The 22,805-nt window shown below is 48.4% G+C and overlaps 2 protein-coding genes across 20 annotated transcripts in view; one reads left to right on the top strand and one right to left on the bottom strand.

Annotated features, from left to right (window-relative positions):
* Positions 1 to 11: 11 nt before the first annotated feature.
* LOC123837369 (uncharacterized) lies at positions 12 to 19,922 on the top strand. Of its 18 annotated transcripts, none has more exons than XR_010413874.1 (6): positions 12 to 427; positions 7,755 to 7,846; positions 9,698 to 10,042; positions 14,079 to 14,173; positions 14,590 to 15,877; positions 18,613 to 19,918. XR_010413874.1 is itself a non-coding variant. In XM_064598437.1 (4 exons), exons 1-4 carry the CDS (start codon positions 203 to 205, stop codon positions 19,424 to 19,426), a joined length of 546 nt encoding a protein of 181 aa, XP_064454507.1. In that variant the 5' UTR covers positions 31 to 202; the 3' UTR covers positions 19,427 to 19,921. The 18 variants fall into 18 exon arrangements, 4 of the variants coding, with proteins under 4 accessions (XP_064454507.1, XP_064454508.1, XP_064454505.1 ...); XR_010413878.1 differs by having other exon boundaries at positions 32 to 427; positions 15,662 to 15,877; positions 18,613 to 19,915; XR_010413873.1 differs by lacking the exon at positions 9,698 to 10,042 and having other exon boundaries at positions 33 to 427; positions 18,613 to 19,917.
* ZNF184 (zinc finger protein 184) overlaps positions 15,758 to 22,805 on the bottom strand; it is a 25,510-nt gene continuing 18,462 nt past the window's right edge. For both annotated transcript variants that reach the window (XM_045866222.3, XM_064598387.1), the window contains exons 4-6: positions 21,353 to 21,479; positions 20,940 to 21,035; positions 15,758 to 17,712 (exon numbers count right to left, since the gene is read on the bottom strand). In XM_045866222.3, the coding sequence (XP_045722178.1) occupies positions 15,758 to 17,712; positions 20,940 to 21,035; positions 21,353 to 21,479 (2,178 nt within the window). The remainder of the gene's footprint in view (positions 17,713 to 20,939; positions 21,036 to 21,352; positions 21,480 to 22,805) is intronic.

Raw genomic sequence — 22,805 nt, 5'->3', positions numbered from 1 at the left:
CGCCCGCGCCGGAAGCCCTGTGTGACGTCACCGCCGCAGCCGCTGCGGGCGTGGGTGGGCGGCAGCGCGCCGGGCGCTGGGGCGTGCCGGGGGGCCGCGTCTGGGGCGGGGGCGGCCGTGGCTGAGCTGCTGCCTTCTCCAAGGAGCTGAGGAGTCGGGGTGAAGCCTCCGCCCCTGTTCGTCCCCTGCCTGCCGTCTGCTGATGCGCATCTCCCACGTGTGCACGGGGGGCCGCGCCGACCGAGGGGGCCGCCGCCCTCCCCACGGCCCCCCGAGAAGCGCGAGGACCGAGAAGCGGAAAGTGCTTCTCCCGTCGGGCGATGTAGTGAATGTGCCCTCAGCCTCTTTCCCCCATACCTGTTTGTATCTGCATGGGCCAGGTATGGGGAGAGAGGTGTGTGTGTTTATACGTCACAAATTACAGCAGGTGCGTAACAGTGTTTGCATCTTCGGCTCCCCTGTTCGACCTTCGCACTGTAAGTTTCAGCGGTACTACTAACTAGTCCCGTCCCTGTATCAGCTTTCCTCTGCAGGCTTTCTAAACACCAGTGGTGTTATTTTGTATCCTTAGCAAATGCTTCGGTCACTTATTATCAAAGCAACTTTATAAAGTTAGTTTTACTAGTTGTGATGATGGCATTATGGTTATGTTTTAAAAGAAAAAGTCCTTTATGGGTTAGGAGATGCAACTCATATAATATCTGGGTCTTATTGAAAAATACTCCAGGAATAAATAAAAGTGGGGAATGAGGGGGCGATCACTAAACAAGATTGGCAAAATATTGATCAGTGTTGAAGCTGAGTGAGGGATACAGTGGAGTTCACTATACTATCCTGTGTCTGATTGAAATTTTCTGTAATTTTTATGTGTACCAGCATTCCTCATGGAACAGTGAGGTCCACTAATTCCTTCCTGGCTCATGTTCAAGTGATCCCTTCACCACTGCCCAAATGAAGAATTTTTCCTTCCAGTCATCTCCGTGATGCTAGTGATTCCTTTTCCTGGGACCCATCTTGTTACTAGATTTTCCACAGTACCTCTGAGGCTAAAGTAAATCTCTGCTTTTCCCAGAACATGCCTTTTATCTTCATGCTCCCCCATTCTCTCTCTCCTCCTGGTCTCAGACATAGGTGAACTTGGCATCTGGCTTATAGCCTTCTGCTCTATATCTTGGTCTCATTTCATTCTCAGTGACATCAGTGTGGCTCACAGGGTAAATGCTCGGTAAATATTTGTTGAATCTCCATGTCCACATGGATGAATCATCCAGCAAACATTCTGCCTTTTCTCTGGAACCCAGGGGTCTTGGCAGGCAGGAATCCCCATGCCTTTGGCCAGTGTAGCATCTGCACCTTGTGCTTTTCCTCTCCCACCAGTGAATCTAATCCTTCCCTTTTTAATTCTTGTTCCAAAGTTTTCCTCCTCCTCTGCTTTTAAAAGGTGCCTGCCGTCTGCTCCCCACCCACCAGCTTCTGTCCTCCACACTTTGCACACCCACCACTTAGCTCCTCTCCATCCCAGCTTCGTTGGAGATCCAATCCTTTATGTCTCCTTTATGACTTTGCTCTCACACTCTTCAGTTTTCAGTCTTCTTCTGGTGACTCATTTCATTATCACTTTAAACAAGTCTAATAGATCTCTTCTATTTAAAAACATCTTCATGGGCGCCTGGGTGGCTCAGATGGTTAAGCGTCTGCCTTCAGCTCAGGTCATGATCCCAGGGTCCTGGGATCGAGTCCCACATCGGGCTCCCTGCTCCTTGGGGGCCTGCTTCTCCCTCTGCCTCTCTCTCTCTCTCTGTCTCTCATGAATAAATAAATAAAATCTTTAAAAAAATAAATAAATAAATAAAAATAAAAACATCTTCATTAAACCCACATGCTACTCTAGCCACCAAGCTAGTTCTCTCCTAATATTGCCAGATTTCTGTCCCTTTAGACTACTTGTTTCTTCAGCTCTACACCCTACCATCATCCGCGTGTTCCCAGCCCCTGAAATTTGACCTGTCCCCTTGAAGCTCAGCTACATCTGCTCACAGGGAAAGGAGAATTAAAACTACATGGGGCTATCATTTTCACCAATCAGACGCAAAAATTCCCAGGTTTGACAGCATAGTTGTTGTCAGGGCTGTGGGGAAGAGTCAGTCTCAGAGGTCGCCGGTAGGAGGAGCAACCCCATGAAGGGGAGTGTGGCAATATCTGGCAGTTGCATATATCTGCACATATTTAAAATGACATATATACAAGGTGATTCACTGAATAGTTTGTAATAGCAAAAAAAATTGATAAGAAGCTAAATGTCCTCCATCTATGGAATTGGTCGAATAAATTCTGCCTGTCCATACAATGAAATACTGTGCGTCTTGTGATGGTTAATTTTATGTGTCAACTTGGCTAGGCTATGTGCTGAGTTATTTGGCCAAACCCTAGGTGTTTCTGTGACGGTATTTTGTAGATGTGATTACTGAGTAAAGTTGATAACCCTCCGTAACGTGGGTGGGCCTCATTCAATCAGTAGTAGGCCTTAAGACAAAAACTGAGGTTTCCCAGAGCAGAAGGAATTCTGCCTCAAGACCGTAACACGGAAAACTTGCCCGAGTTTCCAGCCTGCTGGCCTGCCCTAGGGATTTTGGACTTGTCAGCTCCCGTGATTGCATGAGCCAGTTTTTAAAAATAAATCTTTATCTTTCTGTATCTAAATCTGTATGTTGTCTATATGGATTCTGTTTCTCTGAAGAGAATGACACAACACTACAAAAAAAAATCTCCAGAATATATTTTTGAGTGAAAAAAAGCCAGGTGAATAACATTCTGTGTGCCATATCCAGTGTTAAAGAAGAATTAAAACAAGAATATGAATTTATGTTTGCTTTTATCTGCACCAGAATCCTAGAAGGGTACACAAATTAAAGTGGTTACTTGAAAGGGACTTCTAGACAGATGCAGGACAGAGGTAGGAGTGACAAGTTTAATGTCTTTTTTTATACTTTCGTGATTTTTGAGCCATGTGACTATTTTTACCTATTAAAAAACTTGCATTTTCTGTGGATTTCAGGAGCTCCTACTTGCCACACACAGTCTTGCCTTGGAATTTCCTCATCTCACTTCTCAGAGCTTTGACCCTCCTAGTACTCTGACTTGCTTTGTCTCTTTCTCTGACTCTTCTGCTTCTTGACTTTGGACATTCTCCAAAGTTCTGTGTTTAGCATCTTTCCTCTGGCTCTCTGCAGCCTAAACCATTAACTCTGAGGTCCCGGTCTGCAGCTCCCCACACAGCCTTCCTCGTGAGCTTACGGCCTACGTTTCCACCTGTTTCCTAGGTGTCTGCAGACCACTATTCTGTTGGCGCCACAAACTAATGTGTGTGAAAAGGAACCCATCATCTTCAACCCCGCTTGTTAGACTGGCTGCCATGTCGAGTGGTATCCCCAACCCTTCAGAGGGCATTTTGGTGGTCACAGTGACTGGGGAGTGTTACTTGCATTTAGCGGGCAGGAGTCGGTGATGATAAACATCCTAAAATGCTTGTGGCAATCTGGCACAGCGGGAACTGTCCCCCTCAAATGCCAGTAGGGTGACGACCTCACCTGCCAACCCATTGTCTGGGTTCAAACTATGGTGTCATCCGCAGCTCTTCTCTTTTCCTTACTCCTACACTTACCCCATCACCCAGCCCTGTTGATCCCCCTTTTGCTGCAGTTTCTGGCTTAGTTCACATATGAGCTCTCAGCTACAACTTTGCGAAGGCTTCCTAAACTGGTCTCTGCCTCCGCACTTCCATTTCCTGCTCTTCACATTTGCTGTCAGTTATCTTCCCCCAGAACATAGCTGATCGTGGTACTCTTGAGTAAGCATACACCTGAGACTGAAAGCCCACTTTGCCCGCTTTCTCTCCACTCCTGACCTGTGTGGGGCAAAGCATTCCTTTCCACCTCCTCTGTGCTCCTAGGACAAAGGTGCTACTCAGGAGCTCCTAGATTCCCATGCGAAAAAAATCACCCTTCTGGGGCGCCTGGGTGGCTCAGTCATTAAGCGTCTGCCTTTGGCTCAGGTCATGATCCCGGGGTCCTGGGATCGAGTCCTGCATTGGGCTCCCTCCTCAGTGGGGAGCCTGCTTCTCCTTCTCCCTGTGCGCCTCCCCCCCCGCCCCCCGCCGGCTCGTGCTCTCTCTTGCAAATAAATAAAATTTTTAAAAAAATTATGGATCTTGAGATGGGGAGATGATCCTGAGTATGAGGGTGGACCTCATAAGAGGGAGGCAAAGGAAGAGGAGGAGGCAGTGGGGACCGAGACTGGAGTGATACCACCATCTCTAAGAGGCAAGGAATGATTTCTCCCTTGGAGCTTCCAGAAGGAGTGTGGCCCTGGCAATACTTTGATTTTGGCCCAGTGACACTGATTTCAGACTTCTGGACGCCAGGAACGTGAGAAGAAATGTGTTGTTTAAAGCCTTCAAGCTGGGCGCCTGGGTGGCTCAGTTGGTTAAGCGACTGCCTTCCGCTCAGGTCATGATCCTGGAGTCCCGGGATCGAGTCCCGCATCGGGCTCCCTGCTCAGCGGGGAGTCTGCTTCTTCCTCTGACCCTCTTCCCTCTCATGCTCTCTCTCAAATAAATAAATAAAATCTTTTAAAAAAAAAAAAAATAAAGCCTTCAAGCTTGTGGTACTTCATGCCAGTGGCCGTGGGAAGCAAACGCACTCTTCTGCCATTGCCCTTTCAGGCTCGGGGGTGTGGGATGGCTCGGTGCCAGCTGGCCTTGCTTGGTTCCCCGTCTTGGGGGAATTTTCTTCCATTAAACTGCTTGAGGGGGCCATCAGTTTCTCTCTGGGACTCTGTGGCAAAGAAAGTAAGGGAGCAGCCAAGAAGAGGCCCCCAAAAATCTCTTCCGTTACCAAGAGACCCACGTTTGTTTCTGGATCTTCTTGGGCAGTGATGGGGCCATCAGCCCTCGGAGCTGTGAGTCCAGGTTTCGCTGGCCCTAGGCTCTTCTGCTCCGAACTGCCCTTCTCGGAGGTCTCGGTAACGATACGGTCTCTACTTCCTGGGTCTGGAGCCTGGATGCTTTCTTGCCGGTCCGGGACCGAGGTGAGTCAGGCAGTGGTGGGTTCCTCCACGGCTCAAGCACCTGGACGCCCATCTGAGGCGCAGGGTGTGACCAAGACAGTGTCTAGAACACAGGCCCCATCCCATTGTGAGGTCATTCTTTCCGCCCCTCTCCACACCCCTTTAAGGGACAAATCCAGAGAGAGACTTCTCTGACCTTTCCCTTGTCGCATCAAACTATTTTTCCTGGGAACCCCTCTCTACCAGTAGCTGGAAAGAGATCTAGCACCACTGAAATTGAATAATTGCAGCTCACGGAGGAAAAAGTTAATGGATAGTTGTTTTGCTTCCCGTCAACACTAATTGTTCTGCCATATTTCTGAAACCTTTAGCAGCTGCCGGTGCTCTCGGCACTGACAGACTACAGAATGAAAGAACAGGGAGCCGAGTAATGATGCGTGCTCTGACAGTGTGTCTTGTTCCAACGCAGCGGACAGGCGTGATCTTAGTTTTACAGGACGTTTTTGTGGAAGAGCCAGAATTTTTGCAGCAGGCAGTTGGATTCCTAACACCTATGCATAAGATCACCAGCTGAAACCCGAGCTGTGTTTGTGCAGGGACTCAGACGGAGGCGGTGGCCAGGACGCAGGCACGGTGGATCGGATGTCAAGACTGATGACTCCACACAGGCACCAAGATAGTGTGAAGTGAGACCTTCTGGGGAGAGCACAGCAAGCTCCCCACACGGTCAGAAAATAGCATGGAGGGGTTCCTAGCATGGGGTTTTATGGTGGATGGGGGGGACTGGATGAGAGTTCTCACATGTGAGCCAGGGATTGTGTGGGTTGAACACCCTGCACGCCAGTATGCCCAAAGAAGAAGCACCAGGACTGGGCCAGATGCCAGGCGAGGGGGAGGAGGGGGCAGCTGGAAAGCTGCCCAAAGCCAGGAATCAAAAATAGAAAGACCCGTAATTACAGGTGGTTTCTGCATGAAGTCGAGAACCTTATGGGAAAGAGTTCACGCTCAGGGAAGTGAGTGGCTGTGTATCAGACGTGCAGGACAGAGGTTCAGGAGCCGACTGAAGGGTGATTCGGAGTGCCACTTGCTGTCTGGGGTTCGGGTTCAGGAGCCGACTGAAGGGTGATTCGGAGTGCCACTTGCTGTCTGGGGTTTATACTGCCCCGTCAGCCGCTTGGATTGTAGAGAGAGAACAGTAATAAAGATCAAGTGCAGCTTTTCAAAGAACTCTCTCCAAACATCTATTTCCTAGAAGGCAAGGGGACATCTGTGCTTGTAGTGTGTGTTACAAAGGATCGGGGGGATGGAGAGGCGGTTTCTGGGATGGAGGGAGAAGAGACGGGAGCGGGGTCTTCTCCCTTGCATGACCTAGACCTGGAAACCGGGTCACTTCTGCTGAGTGCTGCCCAAGGAGGCAGTGACAGCCCCCGAGTTGGGGCGGTTGGGTGGGAGAATGGGCTTTCTGGAAGACCGTTTAGGACCACACTGCTAGGGCCATTTTTGGAAAATAGTGTCTCCAGCGGGGAAAGATCGGAGAGACGGAGCTTTCCAGTTGAGGGTAGACTGGCAGTCCTCTGGTACACCGAGGCAATGAATTTAATGAATTTAAGATCTTTAAAATTTTAAAGATTTTTAAAACCTTAAAAAAAAATAAGATTACTGTAAAATTTAAGCTGGGCAATCTTCATTTTTCTAGCATACAAAAATGTTGAAAAAATAATCAATTTGGGGACATAAAGATCATATAAGGTAGTTTCATCTTCTAATCGGTTATGAAACAAAGACTAGACTCCGAAACCAAAAACTTCAGTGCAGCATTAGTCCTCCCGTAGACCTCGATCATCGATTTGCTGAGAAACCATCCAGCGTGGTGCTTCTCCAGCTTTAAAGTACGTCAGTCACTGAGGATCTTGTTACTGCTTCTCTGGCAGGCAGGGGAAAGGTTTTTCCCAGTTTACCCAATTGTAACTTTATAGTTAAATGCATTTTTTTTTTTTTGTAAAATGGGTGAATTGATTTTTCAGCAAATTGGTCATACATTGATTTCTAATTCAATTATGACAAATTGATTTCAAATGAATTGGTCTGATTCCACAGGAGGAAAGGTTTGGTGAAAGGTGGAGAGAAGTGGCTCAGGCACCAAAAAGAATCAATTTTAGGAAGCCGTACAGTATCCATTTTATAATTCTGTAGCTCTCTGATGTATAGACAGGTTAAAAACCTGTAGTTCTATTGATGGTCAGGGTATTTAACTTCAGGGCTAACTGGTAATGCTACTTTCTGTCCATTGCTTCATGATCATTATGGTATAGACATTCATTTTTTTTTTTTTTGAAAGATTCATTTATTTGACAGAGAGAGAGAGACAGTGAGAGAGGGAACACAAGCAGGGGGAGTGGAAGAGGGAGAAGCAGGCTCCCCGCCGGGCCCGGAGCCTGATGCGGGGCTCGATCCCAGGACCCTGGGACCGTGACCTGAGCTGAAGGCAGTCGCTTAACCAGCTGAGCCACCCAGGCGCCCTAGACATTCATTTTAAAAGTATTGATCATTTGCTTTTTTTTTTTCCAGTTGAGGGTAGACTGGCAGTCCTCTGGTACGCCGAGGCAATGAAGTTTGCCTTGATGTTGTGATTTAGATTTTCAAAAGTTTTGACAAGGAGCTTCATCAAAGGTTGTTATTATTTTTTTAAGATTCATCTTGTGTTTGGGGAAACGTTTTGGCAAGGAAGATGTCACAGAGATGGAACGCTGAGTACATAAAACTATGGTGGAGATTGAAAGAGGTGCGTGGCTATGCATTCTTGGCACTGGAAAAAACCCAGTGGACTCAACACTCGGAGGGTGGCCTTACGTTTGGTGACTTGCTGGTGGGCATTGTGAGGAGGAAGGAAAATAGGGACTTGGAAGCAAGCCTGAATAGAATTTGAATGCCCGGTGCACCCTTACTGTATGAGTGACAGAGAAGTTAGTTACCATTCACATTTCCGTTTTATCACCTGTAAAAGCAGGTAGAGCAACACAAACCTCCAAGGGTTGTCGTTTGAAAAAATGGAATGCTGCTTTTTGATGAACAGTAATTATTATTGCTGTGGTCATTGTCCAGGGCCTGGTCCCCAGTGTTTGAGGCCAGGTGTGGCCGGAATATAGGAGTTGCTTCACACGGACCAGCATGAATCAGATCCGTCGTTTGAGGCTCCCGTAGAGCACAGGCTGCTACTTTGTTGGTTAACCGCAGGAACCGCGTCTGTCGGGAGGGCAGGCGAGTGATGAGCGCAAACCCCGCGCTCTCCGGGTGGGCAGATCCACAGCGCAGCCGGGTTGTCACCAGAAATAAGGGTGCGGGAGAAGTGTGAGATTGCGCAGGGGGTCGGCTGTGGGGTTCAGAAGGTTTGGGGTCACGCTGAAGTCACTGATGCCGATCGCCCCACACTGTCCGTCGGCCTCTGGCTCTCTAGCTCCGCCCAGCTCACCTACGTACCCTTCCTTCAGGGCCCCTGCCCCTCTCTCCTTCCTAGGGCCCATCCAGTTTCACTTCCTGTTCTCTTCAGCCTGGAGGCTCGAATTTACCTAGGGACTTGGGTCGTGGGCACCTTCCCTCCAAAAAATAGGATCATTAGGATCAACACTGACCCCTCTCCTCCCTCATAATGTATGTGCCCTACTTAACTTTCAGCCAGTTACCCAGTTATAAACACGAACTGAGTAGCTACCGTCTGAGGGGGTGGGCCCTCTCCCACTGCCTTTCTCCTTCCTCCTTCCGGTAAACAGAGCCTAGGCTCTGTGATCACTCTTTAGTCTTGATTCAGAATGTTCCCAGATTATCAGTCTACTTTCTCATTTGCATTTGTCACAGTGAGAGAATTCACAAGAAGATGCATCAGACTCTGAAAACAGTTCTTCAGCTAATTCCAGCACTTCTTTTAGAATATTTCCTTTGCCTTCTTGCTCTTCTTCCCTTGCATCTCTCTTATGTAAGCGGACTTAACTGGGCCTGGAGGTGAGGTAGGTGTCCTTGCTGCTCATCGCCACTTACAGGCCATCGTTTCCGCCTCGTCCCTTGACGCCCCCCACTGCCGCCAAGACATCCGCCATCAAACCAGACCGCCCACCGCCCCTTCTTAAAGCCATCCGCTGATCCCAAGTCACTGCTTCATCCCCTGAGATCACAGCGCCTGCCCCACTCTTCCCAGTAATATTCATGTAGTCAGTCCACCGAACGCCCGGGCTCTCGGGTCTCAGCTGCCTCGCCTCCGACCGTCTGCTTTTCTCTTCCTCTTAGACATCTCCACCCGGAGTCACACCCTGGACCTCGTGTCCTTACCAGTGAGTACACTCCTCACAGCCTCCGTTGCAAGCAGGCCGCTTCCTGACTACCATCTCCGTCCTACCTTTTCAGCTTCCTGCCTCTAGTACGATCTATCTGTTTTCAGCCTCAGCAAAACCTAAAACAGGAAGACCTCTGGGTTTTTCTTTGCTTCCCTCACTCCATTCCCCGTGTAAATGCCCCAGGTCATTATTATAATCCACGTCTCTCAAGCAGCCTTGCTCTCTTAATCCTCTCTTGGGTCACACTGTCCTAGGAAAATCCTGGTTAAATCCAGTTTTCAGCTTATTCTCTCCCTGCCCCCATGCAGCGGAACATCAAAGGAAGCTCAAAGATGGTGATGGGTCTCCTTGGAAATTCTCGGCCAGATTCCTCAAGGGGCCTGTCTGTCGCCCTCCAGCCCTGCGTTTCTTCCATTGGTCACTCCCCCGCGCTGTCCGAGGTTCCCGTTCACACCTTGTGTCCTCTCATTAAGCCTCTGACAGCTCATCACCCACTTCTCCGTCCCTGCTCATGACCTAATTCTGTGAAAAACCAGAAGCAATCGAAGGAGAACTTCCGCAGCCTTCCTCCACCAACCTACCTACAACCACAGCCAAATACTCTGCGCTCCTTCCTGTTTCTACAGCCAACCCGGTCACGCTCCTGTTTTAAGGTCAGCCCTCCCCCTTGTGCACTGAGCTCACTGAGTCCTGCTCCCTTTGGGACTTCCCTTTATTTTCACTCCTCTCTGGGTCATCAGCTTTTCCCTCCCTACTGGGTCAGGCTCGGGAGCATTCAAATGTACTGTCATTAGCTCCTGGTAAAGGTCATCAACTTGGCGCCGGGGGGGGCTCAGTCAGTGAAGCATCTGCCTCTGGCTCAGGTCATGATCCCAGGGTCCTGGGATCGAGCCCCATGTTGGGCTCCCTGCTCGGCGGGGAGCCTGCTTCTCCCCCTGCCCCTCCCCCCCACTCACTCTCGCTTGAAAAAATAAAATCTTAAAAAAAAGTCATCAACTCAATATCCTCTTCTAGCAACTACCCCAATTTTCTTTTCTCATTCTGGCAAAACTCAAGTGCCCAGACTTGCTTTCTCCAGTTGTCTCCTTCCTACCCTCGTGTTCACCGCTCCAGTCAGGTTTTGGTTCCTGCAGTCCACCGAAGCTGCTCTTCAGGTCAACACTGATCTCTTCCCTGCCAAATCTAAAGGTCAGTTCTCAGCTTTCATCGTTTGCAACCTCTCAGGAGACAGAGTGGATCATCTTCTCATCCTTAAACTCTCTTTTCATTGGGCTGCCAGTACACTCCACTCCTTGACTATTTCACTGCCTCACAGGCTGCCTCCCTTCTGCATGGATCTCCACCTCTGATTTCTAAAAACTGGGGTTTCTAAGGGCTCAGTCCTTGAAACTCGGGTTTATCTACACTCCTCCAAAGCCACACCATCCGCTCCCATGATTTTAAATTCACACTGTGGACCCCCAGCGGCCCTCTCCTTCATACTGCAGCCTTGCGCATCCTGCAGCCGACTTGATGTCTGCACTTGGGTGTCTAAAGCATCCGAAGCCACACTTGGCCCAGGTAGCTAAAATAAAAACACCATGAAAACATCGGCAAAGACGCAGAGCAGTGGAAGCTCTCGAATGTGGGTGGTGGTGGTTTGGCAGTGTTTACTGAAGCTGGACGTCCGTGTACCCTGACGCGGTCATTTCACTCCCAGGTGTGCGCGGAACAGAGACGGGCACACATGTGCACAAAAGACGTGCAGGGATGTTATCAGTGGCGTTATTCCCAGCTGCCTCGACGTGGAAACAATCCAAATGAGACACCTGTGGAGGAATGGAGTGCAACGTTCACAGCTCCTTGCAACAACAGGGACGAGTCCCGCAAACCCAGTCTGAGTTTAAAAAGCTAGTCACACAAGCCTGTTGTATGAGCGCAGGTCAAAAACAGGTGAAACTAACCTCCGGTGTTGGCACGCAGGACGGTGGTTCCCTGGGGGACGAAGACAGGTTGTGACTGGAAGGGGTAGAGGAGGGGTTACTGGGACGCCGGCAACGCTCTTCTTTCGGGACCTGAGTGATATCAGACCGATGTGTTCTTTGTACTCTTGTATTCTGTGGGGTTTCCCATGTTTAACAAGTTCCCAAATTGAATTCAGGTTCCTCACCCCTTCTGTGAACCTGCTCCCTCTTTGGTCGTCCTTTCTCCAGGACTCGGCAGCTGCTTTCTTCATGTTACTCAGGCCGGAGCCCTTAGAGCGGACGCAGGAAAGACGTTAGGGTTCGAGGCCGACGGCCAGCAAGGAGTGCTTGAGACGTCTTTGGTGCAAACAGGTGGTTTTAGTAAAGCACGGGGACAGGACCCGTGGGCGGAAAGAGGGCACTGGGGTTGTGAAAAGTGGCCCTTTGTATACCCTCAAGTTGGGAGGCGGTCAGGGACAGCGTGAGTCTCTAGGGAATTTGGAAGCAAGGTTTCCAGGACCTCACGGGGGCCAGCTGCTGTTGGGGAAAGGTCATTTATTACCGTCTAATAGAACCTGAGTCACGAGAGCCTTCAGAGGTCTATCGGTGGACCGTATGCTTGGGGGACGACTGCCAACACGTGTCTTGGGGGAGGATGGTGGAGATAGAGGAAGTTTCCAAAGGAATTTTTATGTGTTAGACTCACAGGATCCTGGGGGTCAGGCCACTAATACTTTGCCCTCAGCAGAGTATTAACATCCAGGCAGCTGAACTCCCAGAGGAAGGTCTCTCTGCCTGTTTCAAGGACTTGTCAGTGGGCTGTAGGTAGTAAGGAAATTTAATTTTTCTTTTGCCTTTGCTTCCCACATCGGAGCCATTCTGGTTTCTTTCTCTCACACTCTCATGTCCAAACCATCAGCAAACCTGGTCTGTTTTTTCCGAGTAGCGCCTCAACCCAGCTACTTCCTACATTCACTAACACTTCTGTCTGGGTCACCTGGACCAACCGGGGTAGCATTCCACCCAGACCCCTGCATCTCTTCCCTCCACCGCAGCAAGCGACCCCCCTAAAACCTAAGTAAAATCCTGTCACTCCCCCGCTCAGCAGCCCCCGCTGACCTCCCATCTCATTGGGAATAAAATGCCCAGTCCTGACCAAGGCCAGGAAGGCCCCGCGTGAGCGGTTCCACAGCTGCCTGACCCCGTCCCCACTCACCCAGCTCCATCCGGCATCCTCCAACTGCCAAAGACGCTCGGTCTCAGGACCTTTGTGGCCACAGCCCTGTGCCTAGGAGGCTCTCCATCACCGACTTCGTCCATTCCTTCACCTCCTCCAGCCTGTGCTCGGCGGGCTCCTTAGAAAGGCATTTCCCAGCCATCCTACTTCCACGGCCCCTGGTGGGATTTCTCACAAGCCATCCACAGTTTCAATGTTAGTTCAAACACTTACCATCGCTTGGCATTCGACACATTTATTTAGAATAAAATGTGAATTCTGTGGAAGCAGAGATTTGGTTTTGTCCCCATCTGACCCCCAAGCACTATAAGGTTAGGTCGCTCATAGGCAGTGGCTGTGGTTGGATTATTTTTAATGGAAAAACCCCATTTTTTTTTGCTTTAAAGATTTCACTTTGAGAGAGCACAGCAGGGGTGGGGGCAGAGGGAGAGGGAGGAGCAGATTCCCTGCTGACCCCGGGATTGTGACCTGAGCCCAAGGCAGCCGCTTAACCGACTGAGCCACCCAGGCGCCCCTGAAGACCCAAATGTTTAAGAATGATGAGGTTATTGGTATTTCCCCCTTTCCCCCAACAACGTATTTGACAAAAACCTGGTCAGGTGGCCCTTTATCTATGATCTGGTGGCAGATAAGGAAATTGCCAGTCTAGGACTGAGGGAAAAATGTGTGGTCTTTATATGCTCAGTCTTGGACGCTGAAACACCCAAAGAAACTGCATTATGAAGTTCATAGAATTTTTTGTTAATGGTAGAGAATTTCTTGCCTCAAAAAGTATTGTCTGGTTTTATTGGTTATTTCTGAGACCCTTTTATTTTGGGGCAGCTTGTCAGTGGATGGTACACCTCTAATGTAAACTGAACTCCTAGTTTTCAGGGCTGGTTATAAGTTCAAGGAAAAGGCTAGAACTTCTAAATTCCAGTTTCCCGCTTTAGATTTTAATTTTACTCTGCCGTCTAGTAGGACATAGTGGGATAGAGCATGTTATTATCCATACAGTTACGTTACAGATGTTTGTGGCATATAAGTGACACGATTAAGAAAAAAGGACTAAGAAACCACTCGAAGGAACTTCCTCTCTCGGCTCTTAAGATGGGGGGGGAGGGAGGAACATACATGGCGAGGGGGCAGCTCAGGTGGTGAACACCCTCACTCACCAGCGTGTAGGATTAGGGTGATGTGTCTGAGCTGAAGCGGCAAATCTGCTCCCCTGGGGACGTGGAATGTGTTCTGGGACGAATAGTAAAGAGGGTTTCTTGAGCTACTCAAAAAGAAGATACAGAAACCAAGGTCATGCCAACCTCTGGAGGCCCCCCGCTTCTGCGTTCTGCAGGCCTGTATGATCGGGGAGAGATCTGGGCAGATGGGGGACAGGCAAGCAGAGGAAGTAAGTCGGGCAGTGACCACATGCTCCAGGTGCCTGGACCTGACGGCATCTGTGATGAGTGGAACAAAGCGGGATCTTTCAGGGTTGGTGACACATTTCCACATAAATTCTACTCCTTCATTTAGGAATCTGCACAAGGACAGGCGTCTTTGCATTCCAGACAGACTCTGGTGTCTTCCATTTTGGGATCTCCTTTGACGCGAGAGGACCCTTCACGCAGGTACAGAAACTTCATTTCCTTGTCCTGTGGGAGGGGCTCCGATCCCACCCCAAGCTTACCCTGTATCCTGCCCGTTTCCACCTCCGAGGTGGGAGGACTGTAATTCCTACATGATGGAAGCCTTGAGAAATTATGAAATACCAAGGCGGCATTCCTTTACAGATGGTTCAAATTACAACAGAAAAAGGTCGTGAAATTTAAAACGGCTACATTTTTCCTGAATTCGATCTGTTTTTCACTGTCTGGCACCTCCACTTAAGGAGGGGACAAGACTCCAGTGTAGGTCACTGGCATTTATTAAAGCCAAAAAGACTACATTGGTTTTTTTTTCACTTGTGAGAGTCTGCAGCACCCACTCCCCCCAAACCTTGCTGTGGAAGAGTCTAGAACTTTGCTCTGCTACCCTCTGTTCTCAGCGCTCTCCATTCTCAAGGCCAGGCTGGGAAGTCGTTAGTTGCCCCGAAAAGAGCTACCTGGTAATTAGACTAGATCTGGAGGAAATCGAAGGGGCCCGTCCCTTCTGGGCTCGGCCCATATGGATTCCTGGCTCGCACATTATCCTGACTGGAGCCACACACGGCCAGGGAGGTCGTTAACTGTCATCTGCCTTTGGCATCTAGGGCCAAGGAAAAGCAGGTAAGATGACCTTTACACAGCTGTTTAATTTCTGCACTTCGGTGAGGAAATAAATTAACCCTACCTCCCAGAGCATGAGAACCCAACTTACGAAACAAGACGACAGTCAAAATTCTGTGTACAAGTTACGTGAGGCTTCTAGGAGGAGCCACCGGAAGCTGCCGACTAAGGAGCGGGTCATCTAATCCAGTTCTCTTTCTGGGCTGCACATTCGGAGTTTAAAAACATAGTGAAGCCTGTCCCCACCCACTAGGCCAGTTAAGTTAGTCTCCGAGGGTGGGGCCTTGGCAACAAATTTTATAACGGTCCGGAGGTGACTGCACTCTTCAGTGAGGGTTAAATGACACTGGTTTAGCTACAGAGGAGGATCTCTGTAGTTGTGATAGAACTCCTAGAATGCGAAGACTAAAAGAAACAGGAACAGGAAGGTTTAGTCCTTGCCCCGAGGTAAGCCAGGATATCCCAATGAATTATTAATTTAAGAATGTTTTGTAACTCTTTTTATTAGGAACCAGTTACTTAATCAACTTAAACGCATTAGAACAGGAGCACAATAGATCCCCCCGTCTAGTTACTGAGGCACAAATGCTTTCTATTAGCAAAACATGCATAAATACACACACGCTAGATGCCACACAGCAAAATGCTGATGTATAGTAATCCTAGTCAAGAATATATTGTGAATATACAAAACTGGAATATAAAACTCCAAACTCCTGAAACCCACCTACTCCAGATCCCTCATTCACAGAGCAAATTGCAGCTGAAAACAGTTCAATTTTCCAATGTCACCGAGTTGCTTAACAGCATCACTGGATTCCTTCAGCCCTTTGCGTCCTTTCCGTACCATAGTGGACGGTGAAAAGGAAGAGTGTTTTGAGCGGCTCGCTGACTTCACTCGGAGTCCTCGGTACTTAACCAAAGGACAAGGCGGACTTCCTGGAAGAGTCATATGCCCGGGTGCAGTCTCTGATGCTTGCTGAGAGCAGAGCGGTACCGGAAGGCTTTCCCACAGTCGCTACATCCAAAGGGCTTCTCCCCTGAGTGGATCCTCTGGTGCTGGATGAGGTACGTGCTCTGGCTGAAGGTCTTCCTGCATTCGTGACAGTTGTAGGGTTTCTCCCCCGTGTGCGTGTTCTGGTGTTCCGTCAGGTGGGTGCTCCGGCTGAAGGCCTTGTCACACTCACTGCACTTGTATGGCTTCTCCCCGCTGTGGATGCGCTGGTGCTGAGTCAGGTGGGAGTTCTGGCTGAAAGCCTTCTCGCATTTGTTGCACTGGTAGGGCTTCTCTTCGGTGTGGGTCTTCTGATGCTGAGCAAGGGAGGAGCAGTGCCGGAAGGCTTTGCCGCACTCAGCACACTCGTAGGGCTTTGCGCCTGTGTGAATCCTCTTGTGCTGTGTGAGGTGGATGTTCTGGTTGAAGGCTCTCCCACACTCGCTGCACTTATACGGTCGCTCTCCGGTGTGTATTTTCCTGTGCTGAATGAGGGACGAGCCGTAACTGAAGGCTTTCCCGCACTCGTGACACTGATAGGGCTTCTCGCCAGTATGGATCCTCTCATGTTTGGCCAGAGATGAACTCCGAATGAAGGCCTTCCCACACTCCTTACACTCGTACGCCTTCTCCTGGGTGTGCGTCTTCTGATGCTGGTTGAGGTTGGAGAGGTAACTGAAAGCCTTCCCGCACTCAGTGCACTCGAAAGGCTTCTCTCTGGTGTGGATTCTCCGGTGCTGAGTCAGGGAGGAACAGTAGCTGAAGGCCTTGCCACACTCAGTGCATCTGTAGGGTTTCTCTCCGGTGTGAATCTTCAGGTGCTGAGCGAGCGACGACCAGTAACTGAAGGATTTCCCGCACTCAGCACAGTCGTACGGTTTCTCCCCCGTGTGTGTTTTCTGGTGCTGGGTGAGGTTCGAGTGCTGACTGAAGGCCTTCCCGCACTCGTTGCACTCATACGGCTTCTCCCCAGTGTGGATCATGTGATGGCGGATAAACGTTGAGGGCCCGTTGAAGGCCTTCCCACATTCGTTACATTTGTAGGTTTTCTCGCCAGTGTGAATTTTCTGATGCTGAGTGAGGTGGGTGCTCCTGGTGAAGGTTTTGTCACACTCATCACATTTAAAAGGTTTTTCTCCTGTATGAATTTTCTGATGTTCCATAAAGTGGCCCCTCTGGCTAAAGGCTTTTCCACACTCATTGCAAGTATACGGTTTCTCACCAGTATGAATTCTCTGATGCTGAACAAGATGGGTCCTCTGACTAAAGGCTTTCCCACATTCATCACATTTATAGGGTTTTTCTCCGGTGTGAATTCTTTGATGCTGAGTAAGAGATGGGCCCTCAATGAAGCCTTTTCCACACTGATCGCATTTATACGGTTTATCTCCAGTATGAATTCTTTGATGGTTTATAAGGTTTTCACTCCGGCTGAAGGCTTTTTCACATTCATTACATTTGTAGGGCTTTTCTCCAGTATGTGTTCTCTGATGGCGAATAAGAGCTGAACAATAACTAAAAGCTTTCCCACATTCGTTGCACTTGCAAGATTTCTCTTTTTTAACCGGGTTTGTATTCTGTTTGGTGCTTGTTTTAGTAGAGGTCTCTTCTGGGGATTTTTCTTGTGTTACAAGGTTTGAACTCACACTGATGCATTTTTCAGAGTCCTTAGTTACAGGGCCTCTGTCCCACGTGGGTACTGTCTTTTCAGTGATTTTTATTTCTCTTGCCAGCGTCTGTTGGTTTGCCTGATGCTTCTCTACGCTGCTTCCACACCCCCGGCTTTCGAAAGAGTTAGAACTGCAAGGATCATCCCTTTTGTGTTTCTCCACTACTGCCTCTTGACATGGCTGCTCCTCAAAGATGTTCAGCGCTCGGGCTGAACTATTTTCTGGTCTTGTCTCGCAGTCTGAAAGAAAAAGAAAATGTCTCTGTTCTCTAAATAGAAGGGAACAAATAGTTGCTGTTGTGGGAAGGACCTAATGAAGCTAAAAATAAAGCCCTCAGGAAATCTCAAGGGTTTTCAAGTGTAGCCAATTATTTGGGGAGAAAGCTGGAAAGAGCGAAGGATAATGATAAATAAAATATGAAAGTGGCAAGAGAAAGTCTCACTCAGTTTCACAGATAATCTCGAAGAACCGGGAAGGTAATAGTAAATTAGAAGCTGACCACAGAGATGGGAGATGGCCGAGAGGAGACACCATCAGACGAAGGCAAGTCTGAATGGGGATTCCTTGCCAACGAGCAGCAAACAAAAATCTGGAACAAAGATTTCAAGTGAGGACAACGAGGGAAGACCTGGCTAATTGGGACCACGGTCGTTAGCCGGGCACACTGGGGGAACACTTACATCTCTGCTAGGAATGGGAAAGGTGCAGAGGACAGACTTTAAGGGCGGAAGACAGCAAGTTCAACTCCAAGCATTCTGAGAATCAGGAAGAGAACTGAGCAACCAGACTGTAGTGGTGTTTGTGGGGGTGGAAGATGCCAAAAGTAGAACCACCCAGATGTTCAGATAGAGGAGAGGAGGGATTGGCACTAAAAAGGGAGCACAGGAGAGGAGAAACCACAGGAATGTCTTTGAGAAAAGAGGGCAAGGGAGACCCCCAAAGACAGGCTGACAAGCGGGATCAAACATACTGCAGAAAGGAAGCAGAAGGACAGACAGGCAGGCGCGCAACCAGGGGGCACAGTGTCGCTCAAGCCCAGGGAGGGGACAGCTACACGCAGCAGGGGAGTCAATGCTGGTAGATTCAGTAAAGAAACAAAGCTGCTTAATAACGCATTTCTGTGGTTCCGTTGGTGACAGGAGGGCCACAATCACCACCATCGTCACTGCCAGCGTGCACCGGGAGGCAGAGACGCAGGACAGCCTCCCCCTGCCCATCCCGGGCGCCCTGCCTACGGGCGTGACGTCTGGAAGCCCAGGGCGAAGCCGAACAGCCGAGCTCCCCCAGCACGGACCCGAAGAGTCAGGGGAATGGCCAGCTGTGCAGTACGAGAAATGGGTGTGTTTCCACTAAGGAGTAACACCAAGAAAGACCTATTTGTACAGCACTTGGCCGTGAAGAATACCTTCTGGAAGTATTCCACAGTGAGGAACACAGAGATCATGGGGTCTGAGGCTGTTAAAGGGGAAACGGGTGTCCAGCCCAGAGGGGCAGGAGAAGGCAACAAACGTTATCCACGTTGTCATGTCTTAGATCCGTGGCAAAGAATGAAGGACTGGAGGGAGTTCCAGAAGGCCACACTGAGCAGCACTACTCCTGCTGCAGAAAGGAATTCTCACTTTACTAAAGCAAAGCTGTGGGCCTCGACCACAACCCTACCACACCCCTGTACACTGGGCCCGAGAGACACAGCTCGGGTCAGGGTTACTGGTCAGGGTCCTGCAGGGGCCAGGTCTCCACTGGCCCAGAGGAGAGGGCATGAGGAGGGTAAGGAGAAGAATCCAGACAAGGCCCCGGACCAGCAGCCACCTCACTGTGGGTACTCCTACAACTCCCAATTACCCGCACGTGTCTGTAAAGCTGTCCATTGTTCTTACAGAGATAAAAAGAGCCAAATCCGCAGTTGAGAATGAGTCCGCTCTGGATGCTGAAGAGCGCAGGGCCAGGGGCTAGAGGCCAGCTTACCAAGACTACCATCATGTCTCATTCCAGTAATAAGAAGTCAACCAAGGAACGGGGCCAAATATTTCAAGTGTCTGTCTTCTGCCTACTGACCGGATCCCTGGGACCATCTACGTTATCTACGCAACAGGAGGCGTCTAATGTTATTTTTACCTAAATGAATCTCTCTTTGGTAATGACTAAAGCGTTTTGTGAAAAGTCTGGGATTTTTCAGTACACAGTTAAATATTTTAAAATTGCCTTCTATCTGCTCAAGTTGGGATCTTAAAAACTTTAATTTGTAATAAAACCTGACAACTCTTTTCCAAAAGTTAAGCATGACTTAATAAAGCTCTTAATTTTTCTAAAAAATCATTTTTCTAAACTGTTCTGAGAAACCGTCTTCTAAGAGGAAGATTTTTTTTTAATTTATTTATTTAACAGAGATAGAGAGAAAGCGTAAGTAGGCAGAGCGGCAGACAGAGGGAGAGGGAGAAGCAGGCTCTCCACCGAGCAGGGAGCCCGATGCGGGGCTCAATCCCAGGATCCTGGGAGCATGACCCGAGCCGAAGGCAGTCGTTTAACTGACTGAGCCACCCAGGCGCCCCTAAGAGGAAGATTTTAAAGGTGCAGTATGAAAAGGCTTCACGGTGGGGGAGGGAGAATGTTACATGCTATGCAACCCTATTGGAAATTCATACTGCCCAATTACGTATTTAAGAAATCTCTGAGTGGTCTTTCAGTAAGAAACCTGCTAAAATTTTGATGACCCAGCACTTCTCAAATTGGAACATGGAGTACTTTTTTTTCTCCCCATAAAAAGAACCCCTGCTCCCACCTCACTGACTTTAGAGATCTATCCCTCACCTAGCATGACTAAGTCTATATTTTTTCAGAGTCAGATCTTTGAAGCTCCTCTCCGTGCACTTTGGGAATTCATGGTCTACAAGAAAGTTATTCACAATTTCAGGGATAGTCTTGGATTAAGTTGTAGGGTCAGAAGCTTAAGGAACAGGTGATAAAAAATGAAGACTGCAGGTATGGAACTGACTATTGTAGAGTTTGGCTGGGAAAGCAACGTGACAGATCGGACGGTGGCCAAAAGGAGGAACAGTGCTGAGTAAAGCACTTGGAAATTTAGGGTACTATTTCTGTTTGAAAGTACTAGTCATCAAGCCTGGAGATCCAAAACAAACAAGCGGTAAGGGCTGAAAAGTGAGGTGATAATTAAGAGACCAGGGTCCCAAAGGAGGTGGGAAAAGATGGAATCCAGAGTCCAGGTCAAGAGGTTGCCTTCAGAAAAAAAAGCAGGAAGGATACCGCCTCTGAAAGGAGTCTCCCAAAATAGAATATATGTTGAGACCGTTAGTGTTCTGACAAAGCCCCAAGAGTCCAGATGGATTCTCCTTCCTCCACGGGAGACGGTAAAGAGAAGCAAATACATCTGTATTTCAGACATAATATCCTCTTACCAGGCTGATGGTTAGAGTTAATGATACTCACCGGGCAGGTGTCCATCACTTACCTCCCGAAGCACCTACTGGGATGCCAGGCTCCACGATCCATGGCTCCGTCCCTTGCTCTAACTGGGAAATCACATCGGGTTTGGAAACTTGGAGTCCTGCTCACGGGGGGAAAAAAGGTGCCTGATTACAGTAGGAGGAAAGTCCTACATGAGACAAATCCTAGAGCAGTGAATAGCACATAAAGCCTCGATGTTACAAATTCCCAGACATGGTATAATTTGGGAACCAAGGTGGGCTCAGAGAAGTTACTAGTTTGTACTTCTACTTGCTAGGAGAGTAGAAACCTTTTCAAAGCCTTTCAAAATATAGGAATCTTAGGTTCCTTAACTTCATTAAAGGCAAAAACTCACCTAAGCACAAGAGACCCCTCCTCCTCCACACCCTGAGATACGAACTCAGAAGTCATCCTTACCTATGGAGACCAGGTGTGTGTAATTTTCCAGGGTCACATCCCTGAACAAATCTCTCTGGACAGGATCCAGCTGTTTCCATTCTTCCTGGGTAAAATCCACTATCACATCCTTGAAGGTCACGGATTCCTGAAATACCAAACAGATTTGTCCTTAGCCTTATAGCCTTCACCTGGGAAAGGGGTGAAGTTTACGGTATGGACAGAAGGAAGGCGAGATAGCTACGGGGCTATCCGAGAAATGACTTTGATGCTTCTTCTTTGTGAAATGAATATAAAAACAGTACCTCATTCATAGGGTTACTGTGAGGAATTAATAGGAAATGTTCAACATGAAATGCTTCATTTAAGGCCTGGCATATACAACGGGTGCTAAGTCCGTGTTGTAGTTGATCATCATCATCATCTCTGTGTTCTAAGATACACGAAGTATTAATAGGATACCTACCAATGTCAATAAAACGTCTTACCTACAATGTGTAACAATAACCAAAAATAGTTTTGAAAGAATTCAGGGAGGAGACTTGCCCTACCCCATTTCAAAATATACCAAGAGATAAGGTAAAAGAGAGTGGCCTAGTATGGAATAAAACTCAATGAAACAGACCCAGGATTATAAGAACTGAATAGGATTAAGCAACTTTCAAATTAATTAAAATAAGCTGATTAGTCACTAAATAGTGTCATAACAAACGACTGTCTATTTGGGAAAAAAATTAAGGTGAGTTTCTTACTTTCACGGTACACATGAAAATTTCTGTTGGAGTAGAATTTTAAAGAAAAAGCAAAAACAGAATAAAAGGGTTTATAACCTTGAAATACAGAAAGCAAAAAATCCTAAGACAAAGAGACTGACAGATATAACCACATAAAAATGTAAAACTTCTAAAATAAACCATAAACAAAAGGCAATATTCTGAATTCCCATAAATAGCAAAAGAGATGAACCCACAACACTTACAACAAAAAAGCCAACAACCCAAACAAGCAATTCACCCTCGACAGTGTCAAATGAGCCACGAGAGAACGCTCCACGGAAAACACGGAGCGGGCGAGGCCCAGGAACGCGCGTGGGCTGCGTGGCAGGAACGGAGCCTCGCTCGGTCCACCCAGGGGCAGTCTGACAGGACAGGATCCATCAAAACTTTAAATGCACCTGTCACCCAGTCCAGTTTGTTGCTGGGAGGACTTTATTGTGCAGAAGCACCTCGGAGTGCAGAGACATAGCACCAGCACCTGCCACACTCCGGAGGGTGACAAGCAAACCGAAATGTCCGTTAGCAGGATCGCGGCTGAAGAACGTATGGCGCATCCACACTAAAGTGCTCTCTGTGGACATTTTAAAATGAAGTCTCTCTCTGTGCACGGATTAGGAAAGACGTGTGATGTTAAGAATGGCGTATGTGGCGTGATCCTGTTTTTATTTTTATAAAAAGGAAGGTTTATATGCAAATGA

This window comes from Mirounga angustirostris, unplaced genomic scaffold (assembly GCF_029215605.1).
Source record: "Mirounga angustirostris isolate CCGP_5_RB_7025 unplaced genomic scaffold, mMirAng1.0.hap1 SCAF_8, whole genome shotgun sequence".
Classification (NCBI taxonomy): Eukaryota; Metazoa; Chordata; class Mammalia; order Carnivora; family Phocidae; genus Mirounga; species Mirounga angustirostris.
The sequence above is the reverse complement of the archived record's forward strand: the minus strand, read 5'-3'. Positions and strand labels throughout refer to the sequence as shown.